At 43.1% G+C, this 9,916-nt stretch overlaps 2 protein-coding genes across 6 annotated transcripts in view; one reads left to right on the forward strand and one right to left on the reverse strand.

Moving 5' to 3' along the window:
- LOC116070926 overlaps positions 1-7,968 on the reverse strand; it is a 10,685-nt gene extending 2,717 nt beyond the window's left edge. Inside the window, exons 1-2 of the mRNA XM_031342325.1 lie at positions 7,947-7,968; positions 1-1,381 (exon numbers count right to left, since the gene is read on the reverse strand). The exon at positions 1-1,381 is cut by the window's left edge and continues 2,717 nt beyond it. Coding sequence (XP_031198185.1) covers positions 561-1,381; positions 7,947-7,968 — 843 coding nt within the window. The 3' untranslated portion in view covers positions 1-560. The remainder of the gene's footprint in view (positions 1,382-7,946) is intronic.
- Aftph (aftiphilin) overlaps positions 44-9,916 on the forward strand; it is a 59,117-nt gene continuing 49,244 nt past the window's right edge. For 2 of the 5 annotated variants that reach the window (XM_031390972.1, XM_031390976.1), the window contains exon 1: positions 409-651. The gene's annotated coding sequence lies outside the window, so the exon portion shown is untranslated. Of the gene's footprint in view, positions 171-408; positions 652-1,120; positions 1,227-8,558; positions 9,102-9,916 lie in introns of those variants that run through there. The other 3 variants (XM_031390974.1, XM_031390975.1, XM_031390973.1) reach the window with 3 other exon arrangements.

A 9,916-nucleotide genomic window follows, 5' to 3' on the forward strand; every position in this document is an offset into this window, starting at 1 on the left:
AGATCTGGTTCCGTATTTCCATACGTCTGCAGTTTTATTCCAAGGCGAAAGTTAACCCGCTCCCCGGCTCAACGGTAAAGTAAAGGGTTGAGAGGAGCTCGAGTCGGTGGCCCGGAGCGCCCTCTCAGAGGGTCGGGCGGGGAGGGAGGACGTCCCCAGCCCATACTTCGGTGAGTACGGAAAAAAGACAGCCTGCCCGCACCCAAAATGGCGAACGTCGTGCCACACGACGGCGCCTGCGCAGAAGTAAGAATTCTGTGACACTAATTCCCCTGGAGTGTCCTCCCCCACCCCGGCACCCACCAGCACCCGGCCCCGACCTAGCCACCTGCGCCCGGAAGTGACGTATCGACAGCAGCGGTTCCCCGCTGCATGATGGGAGAGTGTGTGGAGTGGGCGGGGGTCTCCGCGGAGGAGGAGGAGGCGGAGGCGGCGGCGGCGGAAGAGGGCGGAGGGTAGCGGGATGGGGGTCCCGCGGCAGCGCTGAAACTCCGGGTGGGCGTCCATGGCGCCGCGGCGCTGACAGGGCTGGGAGCGGCTCCCCTTCCGCCCTCACCAGCTCAGCGTCCGAGTAACCGGTCCTTCCCCGGGGAGCTAGTTCCTCCCCGGGCCGCCGAGCCATGCCCATCGCGGCCGCCCGGGACGAGCCAGGTGAGTGCTGCCGCCGCGCTCCGGGGGTGCGGAGGACCCGGCCCGGCTAGTCGCCCCGGCCTGGAGCACCTGCCCGCGTCGGCCCGGGTGCCGGCCTGCGAGCTCCGGCGCGGGCTTTGCTCTTCTCCGCGGGTGCGGAACGCCGCTGGCAGCGCCTGAAGCAGAGTGGCACGGCGCTCGGCATCCCGGGCTCGGCCGAGGAGAGCCAGCCTTGCCCTCCCGGCCGCCGTGGCCCGCCCTGCCCCTCGCGGTCCACCTGCCCCGAGCTGCGCGCCGGGGTTCCCTCTCGGCCGGCCGCTGTGCAGAAGTTTGGGGCTCCGCTCCGGCTTCCTCCTTCTCCCACCTCCCTCGTGACAGGTGTAAACACTGTCTGCTTCGCGGAGGCCCGAGGCCGGCTGCTGCAGGAGTGTGCCGCCTCGGAGGGTCTCTGAATGCTCCAACGGGCAGAGACGGCCCAGAGCTGGGTCCCTTGCGGAGAGGACCTTTTCGGCACTCTTCAGGAAATTATCTGCGTCTTCTCCCTCCTTGCGTCCGGAAAGTTGAACCTTTATTCTTGAAGCGTCCGACTTTGGCAGGTGCTGCGGGGTGCGGGGACAGAGGGTGAACGGTGGTGGGTTCGTCTTCCCTTTGGAAACGGAGACTAGTTTGTGCCTCCCACCGCTCCCACCTTGTTTGTTTATTCGAGTTCTAGCGTGATGTCCCTCTGAATCTGTTGCGGTTGAGGAAAGAACTGACTCATACAGTAAATATTAACGGGGAGGGGGCAGGGAGCGTCAAAAGGAGCGATGGTTCTGTTTCAGAGTTCTCACTAAGAGAAGTAAAACTTTACTCAAACTTCAGGGCATAAATATCTTCCACGAGGTACAACCTTAAACTCTAAGGTGGGTTTTTGTTTATTTGGGAGAGGATAGTGGTAGAGATAGGGACTCTGGAACGGTTTAAATCAGATTTTACATTTGTTGAACTATTAAAGAAATATATGCTAAACTCTAGGGGGAACTATGTTTCAACTCTAATGCGTTGATATAAGCAGCCTAGTTTACCTATATTTTATACGTTTCTAAACGTTGGCATTTGTAGTGATCATTTTTAACACTCTTCAGAAGTGTATTTGTTAAGACAAAGTACCTGTGGTAGCCATATACATGGATATATCTCACACGAATAAGAAGTTAGATCCAGCATCATAATTTCTAGTTCAGCAAATAGCACGTACTAGATTCTTGTTAGATATAGTCTATCAGATTTATCCATTGATGTTTAGAGACATATTTTTAAATCATTCAAAAGCTCCTGAAAAAAATTTAGCACTTGAGTTTAATGTTATCTGATCTTTTGACCTAGAAGCTGTAATGAAAATCATCCCATGTCAAGCAAAAATATATCCATAATGGCATTGGTAAATTTTGCAGAATTCAATTGTCTATGAAAATTTCATAATCTAGGTGAATCTATTGTAAAACATTATTTTAAAATTATTTTTAAGCTGTTCTGCTTATAGTTAATAAAAAGCTAGATGCAAAAAGCAGTGAAAGTTGAGTACTGGTGGTTTATTTTTTTGTGAAATCTAATAGTCAAGAAATTCATTAAATAGCATCTCATTGAGGAATTGACAAGCCTTCTCCTCAAGTCTTATAACATTCTCTTACATATTTAGATACTTTAAAACCTTCAAGAATTATATAAATTAAATGTTTATATTCTAATTTAATGTTACCAGCAATTTGCTTTTAGGGTTTTTTTTTTAAGATTTTTATTTATTTATTATATATAAGTACACTGTAGCTGTCTTCAGACAGACTCCAGAAGAGGGAGTCTGATCTCGTTAAGGGTGGTTGTGAGCCACCATGTGGTTGCTGGGATTTGAACTCAGTACCTTCAGAAGAGCAGTCAGTGCTCTTAACCACTGAGCCATCTCTCCAGCCCCCTGTTTTTAGTTTTAGAAGCAGGGTTTCATGTAACTCATATGTAGCTGAAGCTGATTTCAAACTCCTAATCCTCCTGTCTCTGCATCTCAAGGGCTTGGATATCCCGTCATGTCCAGCTTCCATCAATTTTGTAAATTAAAAATAAAAGCCTTTTCTCTTTAAGCACTTTCAGGTCCTTATTATGTAGGTCAGAAAAACTTCACAGCCTAAATTTCAGTTTTTTGTTTGTTTGTTTTTTGTTTTAATGTGATTTTGAAAATATTCAGCAACTATGAATTTTATGTATGACATTTTGGTAATTAACTTCTAACTTAATGTATGCATGTGTATGTGCATACACTTTTGCAACTTTGCATAGTGGTTGCTAACGTTGATACGTGTTGCTTTCTGTGAGCTACATCCTTGCCTCTTTCTGTTTGTTTTGTGTTGCTGAGGCATGAACCCAGGGCCCTATGCATTCTAGGCAGGCACTGTACCAGTGAGCACGGTCCCTAGCCCAACAAGATACTTTAAAAAATGTTTTCATGAGTCAGTGAGATGGTTTAGTGGATTAAAGGCACTTGCTGCCAAGCCTGGTGTGACTTGAGATTGATCCCCAAGACCCATATGGTGGAAGTTGAGGACCGGCTCCTGCAGGGTGTCCTCTTGACTTCCATGTGCATAAACACATAAATAAATACATGTAAGTTAAAAATTGACATTCTTTCTGCAAATACATTAAATTATTTAATCCTCATAGTAACCCTATAGGTAGTATATAGAGTGCTAACCTCAATTTTTTCCCAAGGAAACTGAGGCACAAAGATAATTTTCATAAGGCAAATCAGCTGATAAGTGACAAGGCAAGATACAACATAACATTTATGTAGGTTTTGTTTTGGTTTGGTTTTGTTTTTTGGTTTTTCAAGACAGGGTTTCTCTGTATAGCTCTGGCTGTCCTGGATCTCACTCTGTAGACCAGGCTGGCCTTGAACTCAGAAATCCGCCCACCTCCGCCTCCCAAGTGCTGGGATTAAAGGCGTGTGCCACCACCGCCCAGCTGGGTTTTTTTTTTTTTTTAAATGTAGACCTATACCACTCTTTGTCTTAGATTCATGAAGCATATATCACAAGTATAAAAATGTGTGGTCTGAGGGTGTTGTGCTCAGGGGTAGAAATCTTGCTTGGCTTGAGTAACATCCTGAGCTCCATCCCAATATTGCACAAAAAGAAGTGGAATAATAAACACCAAGTAAGTATAAAAGTTAGTCTGGGAGAACTGGAGAGTGCCACAGGATCTGGAAAGAACCTGTTGTGACTTCTCAAATGGATATTTACTGTTTGAAGCATACTTGGTTAGAGTAAGGAAGTAAGATGTTAACAGTTGAGTAGTGGGCATCTGATCATTTCTTTTCCCCAAGCTTTTATTGCTTAACAGGCTTTAAAGTAAAATTAAAAGTTTAAATATTTCATTTCAAAACAAAGTGTCACTTTTTCTTGTAGCAAGGTTTCAGGAGAGAATAGGGAAACAATGTTATTGCATTGACTTCATTTTAAAGTACAGAAACTTTTTTTTTTCTTGATACAGGGTTTCTCTGTGTATCCCTGGCTATCCTAGAACTCACTCTGTAGACCAAGCTGACCTCAAACTCAGAAATCTGCCTGTTTTTGCCTCCCAAGTGCTGGGATTAAAGGTGTTTACCACCACTGCCCCGCTGTATAGAAAGTTAATAACTCTAAAATGCTTGAATTAAAGCTTTTCCAGGTTTTTCTGCCTTAACTTTTTTTGCCTGGGACCTCATCTAAAATTGCTGCCAAACATTTCAACAGCCCTTTATGACATTCATGGTTTATGTTTCTGGGTGTACCCTAGGATTAGGGGCTCATTGGTTAGTAGGTTAGACTAGTTCCTTGAGAAAGACAGGTCAAAAACTGTTGACTGGACAGAGTTCCTGAGAAGTGTATAGAGGAAAAAACAGATACACTATTCAGTCTTATTCTGGCTGACCACCTATTACAAATTAATTTGGTAAAGACAAACCTTTCAAAGATAATCACTAAGAAACTAAGTACTTGTATGTTTAGAACTTAATTTCAAACACTCTAATAGTGAATCGTTCCCACAGGAAAATAACATGGTAAAATAGGTAAATTTCCTCTTTTTGATCCGTTTTGTATAGATATGCTATTGTAAATAATTTTGGCTGAATATCTGCTGAGGATCTTCACATATTCTTAAAGAAGTCAGCAAGTACCTGTTCTCTGTCAGGACCTTGTCTAGGTGTTGGGGATACTGAAATGGCAAGCAGCAATAAGACCATGTTTTCACAGAGCTTTGGTTTCTTGCATGTGTATGTGCATGTATATATGCTTGTGTTTGGGACAGGCAAATATAACAGTAAGGAAGCAGACATGAAGAAAAAGTTGGTTTGGGGGATAAAGGACTGTTACTTTTTACTTTAAGTCATGGACTGGTGACGATTATAGGGTATGATGAGCCTCACAGTTTAATGTATGATAGGATTGAACACTTAAGGCCTATACAAAGAAAACTAGGAGGAAAGAATGGTAGAGGCAAAAGTGTGCATAGAATAGTAAACAAACAGCAGCAGGTAAGTACAGTTTGCCTAGAGCAGCAGGCAGGAGAACTAACAGGAAGTCAGATCAGAAATAGAAGATGGGTGGGCAGCGTTGGAAACCCTTTAAAAACATACTCTTGTGTAGTGGGAAGCCATCACTTCCCAAGGTTTCCAAGGGAAGATATCAGATAACATATGTTTTGTTTTCTTTTATTTCTATAAGTGTAAGTTGTGTATCTGATGACCAAGGATGCCAGAAGAGGGTGTCAGATTCCCTACAAATGGAGTTATGAATGGTGGTAAGCCATCATGTGGGTGCTGAGAATCAAACCCAGGTCCTCTGTAAGAGCAACAATGGGTCTAAATTCCTTAACCAACTCTCCACCCTCCACTATGTATGTTCTAAAAGGATATGTTAGGACAACTCAGTGGTAGAGTCTGTCCTTAAGCATGTACAGTGTATAGAGTCAATCTCATACAAGTGCATACACACACACACACACACACACACTCACACACACACTCATACACAAATCTACCTTCCAACAAAAGGATGCATGTACATGCTGTATAGAAAATAGACCATAGAAATGCAAAAATAGAAGCAGAAGTATTCATTGAGGAGCTGGGTACAGTGAAGCAGCTCAGACATAGGGGCCAGGACCAGTAGTAGAGGTGATGGGAAGTGGTGGGACAGTATTGAGTTGAAATTTATAATCTCCCCATTGCTAAATGTAGAGAAGTTGTCACGGCAGTCCTCTTTAAAAACTAAAGTCCGTACAGCCAGTGTCGTAGCCTATTATGATACTTCATCTATGCTACATTCTAATCGTTGTGCCAAGAAGTGTTCGTGAACCCCAAAAGACCACCAAAGAGACAATTCCAGTGTAGTCACACTAGGGTCTCTTTATTCAAGCTCAAGCTTAGGTGACACCACCATCTCTGAATGGTGAGGCAGAATGGGAGGGTGCAGCCCTGAGCCCTCATCAGGATAAGGTTTTATAGGGAATGGCAAGCAAGCAAGGGAGTTTAAGCCAACAGGTAGGTACTTCGAAGCAAAACTATGAACAATCACAAATGGTTTGAAAGTACATCTGAAACAATAAGACTAATCTTTGATTGACTGTTGCTAGGAAGTAGCTAGAGAGTAACTCTGGGGTATGGGCCAAGGACAAGCCATGGGGTCCTTCCTGATACTTGGGTATAGCCTGGGTTCTGCTGTAGGTCAAATCCTCAGGCTCTTTTTCTTTTAAGATGGAGGCTGGTCCCAAGGTGGGGTAGGTTTAGCCTCTCATAAGCCAATTCTATTACGTGTCTTACTGTGCCTGGACAGTGGCTCCATGTATTATCCTTAGTGCCAGCTATTTTCTCTGTTAAACCCTCCAGAATCTTTCTTACCTGGATATGATGCTGTACACCTTTAATCTCAGCATTCAGACGTTTGAGGCCAGCCTGCTGCATGTATAGAGTTCCAGGCTAGTCAAGGTTACAGAGAAAGACCCTGTCCCAAGGAGAAAAAGAAGAAAAAAAAACCCACACTTTATTTCTTCACACACACACACACACACACACACACACACACACACACACACTGTTTAGCCCTTTAGAAGGGGGACATTAATCCCCCTTCTAGTGTTAAGTTTCATTAACGTTATTACTCCTTTTACTCAGTTCTAGCAGTTTTGTGTAGAGTAGATATTCTTTGAGTAGTCAGTGTTTTTTTATGCTTAAAGCATACAAGAGTATCATATCAGATAGATAAGCCCAAAAATGCCCACTTTAAAAAAAAGGGGGGGGGGATCCAAAAAATTGATCTCTCAGAGTTTTTGATTTGTTTTGGATTTTTGAAATGGGATCTTACTATGAAGAGTAAGGGGTGGCTTGGTACTTACTATGTAACCCAGCGTGGCCTCAAACTTGTGGCAGTTCTCCTTCCTCACCCTCCCTAGTAAAGGGATTTATAGGCTTGTGCACTATACTTAGTGCCTGTTAGTAACTAATAGATATATTTCCCACATATTTATATATTTACACATACATTTATATGTATGCTTTTACCAAAATTTAAAAAAAAAACAAAAAACCTTTAAATGTATTGTTGTGGAAGGAGCGTAGGCAAGCATACCATCATGCTTGTTTAGAGGTCAGATGATAACTTTGTGGAGTTGAGTTTTTTCCTTCCTCCTTTACATGGATTCTGGGAATCAAACTCAGGTCACTTGGACAACAACCCCTTTATCTTCTGGCCCACCAAAATGGAATTTTGTACATACTGTTTAGATTATTTTGCTTTGCCAAGTCACCTAAAGTAATTTTAAAAGTGATGTTAAAATTCTTCCCCAGTTCATCCAAAAGTGTACAGCTGACTTGTTGAAATCACTATTAATGTTATGTTATATTTTTTCTGGTTCTTAAAATTATGAAATTATAGAAAACTATGGAAGAGTGGGGGGGGGGGACTGGTATGCTTCCTATGGCAGGAATCAATCTAATATCTGATACTGAAATAAGACTAATGACTAAGTAGAAGAAAGAATAAGGGAGATGTCCCCTGGCCATTGTATGTGTGAGAGGCCTGTGCTTGTGTGGAGGCCATAAGGTAACATCAAGTTGTATCTTTCTGGTTCACCTTTCTCCCCCTTGAGGCAAAATCTCTCAGGGAACCTGGAGCTCGATGAGTAGGCTGAGTTGTCTAGACTGGCTGGCTATCAAGCCTCCCTTCTGTCTCTAGCTCCTCTGGGTTGGGATTAGAGTCATTTTAACCTGGCTACAAACTCAGGTTCTCATGCTTGTGCAGCAAGCACCTTACCACTTGTCCTCTTCACTGGCATTTTGCTTCCAAAAGAAAGCTGTTAACATTTGGTTTCCCTTCAGTTTCTTATGTTTGAATAAAATTAAATTCCTTCCCTTTCCCTTCCCCTTTGTCTTTCGTTTCCTTTTCCTTTCCTTCCCTTTCCCTTTCCCTTTCCCTTTCCCTTTCCCTCTCCCTTTCCCTTTCCCTTCCTTTCCTTTCCTTTCCTTTCCTTTCCTTTTCCTTTCCTTCCCTTTCCCTTTCCCTTTCCCTTTCCCTCTCCCTCTCCCTCTCCCTTCCTTTCCTTTCCTTTCCTTTCCCTTCCCCTTTCCTTTCCCTTTCCCTTTCCCTTTCCCTTTCCCTTTCCCTTTCCCTTCCTTTCCTTTCCTTTCCTTTCCTTTCCCTTTCCCTTTCCTTTCCCTTTTCCTTTCCCTTCCTTTCCTTTTCCTTCCCTTCCCTTTCCTTCCCTTTTCCTTCCCTTTCCCTTTTCCTTCCCTTTTCCTTCGTCTTCCCCTTTTCCTTTTCCCTTTCCCTTTTCCTTTTCCCTTTCCCTTTTCCTTTTCCCTTTCCCTTTTCCTTTTCCCTTTCCCTTTCCCTTCCTTTCCTTTCCTTTCCTCCCTAAGACAGGGTCTCTTGTGACCCACGCCAACTTCAATCCTGCTGAAAACTTTAGTTATATATGGAGTTACTCTAGTGTCATGTTTTTAAACTCAAACTGTCCTCTGCTTACCACACTGAAATGGCAGCTTTGTGTTCTCATATGACCATTTGACTTTAAATCAAGCCTTGATATCTAGTAGTTTAATAATTTCCTTGAAAGACTATTTTAAATAGCCATGTAGTTTAAGCTAATTGTGCCTCCTTTCTTTTTTCTTTCCTTTGCTTTCCTAAGCTCATTTTATTTGCCTCTTAACTTTAAAGGTCTCAGAATACAGGTTCAGTGTCTCTTCTTTTCCATGCCCAGTTCAGACTTGAAGTCACAGTCTTTAGCAAGCGCAGCTTCTCTTGGGTAAAGATTACTACCAAGATGTCTTCACACAGTATGCTTTGCTGCCCTCGCTGCCAGTCTGCCAAAGTCTGCCCCAGTCTGTGCTGACTGCAGCTTGAACTTCTGGATTGTTCCTCTGGCTCCTTCATATGAAACCTTCCTTACCAAAATTCCCAAGCCCAAAGGTATGCTTTGCCTTACATTTTTAATCACTGTTTCTCACCTCCATTGACCTCTAGCCTTATAAGGAGTGATTTCCCGTGAAAAACTTTTCAAAGTTCACAAGCCCTGCTGAGATTCTCATTCCCTGCTCTGACTACTGTTGGCACACTGTTTACTACCCCTAAAGAGATGATTGTGTCAACTATTTGTTTTTACTGTGGTTTGACTGTTTCCTGACTGCCAACACAATACCCCCATGTGTTTACTTTCTTCTAAATGCCTTGGAACAAGGATTTGGAATACCTCCCATGCCCCACCATTTACTCTGGTAATACACAGAAATCAGATGACTGGTTGGAAATTTTATGGTGCTGAAAAGTCATCTGTTAGGAAGGGTAAAGAAACAGTGTTGTATGCCAGGTATAGCACTGAAGTAGCTCATTTCCTTTCCTATTAAACAGAAGCAGATATTAAACCCCATATTTTAAGTGTTTAAAAACAATGGATTGTTTAAATTAAATATAAATTTTAAATTCATTGTATAACTGCTACTTTAATTAACATAAAACTTCTTTTAAGTAGAGTTGGCCTGGGCTCAGCATAATTATCTAGAAGTGTGCAAACCATCCCCACACTAGCTGGTTGGCTGAAACTTAGATGCCATGGTATGATCTTTCTGAAAGTTTCTGAAGGGCAAATGAGCCAGAGCCAAGACCTGCTGGAGAGGAAATAGCAATGCATGTTATTTCAACAGGTAATTCAAAATTGAGAAGTATAAGCCGGGCGGTGGTGGCGCACGCCTTTAATCCCAGCACTTGGGAGGCAGAGGCAGGCGGAT

The sequence above is a fragment of the Mastomys coucha genome, unplaced genomic scaffold (assembly GCF_008632895.1).
Source record: "Mastomys coucha isolate ucsf_1 unplaced genomic scaffold, UCSF_Mcou_1 pScaffold22, whole genome shotgun sequence".
Taxonomy (NCBI): Eukaryota; Metazoa; Chordata; class Mammalia; order Rodentia; family Muridae; genus Mastomys; species Mastomys coucha.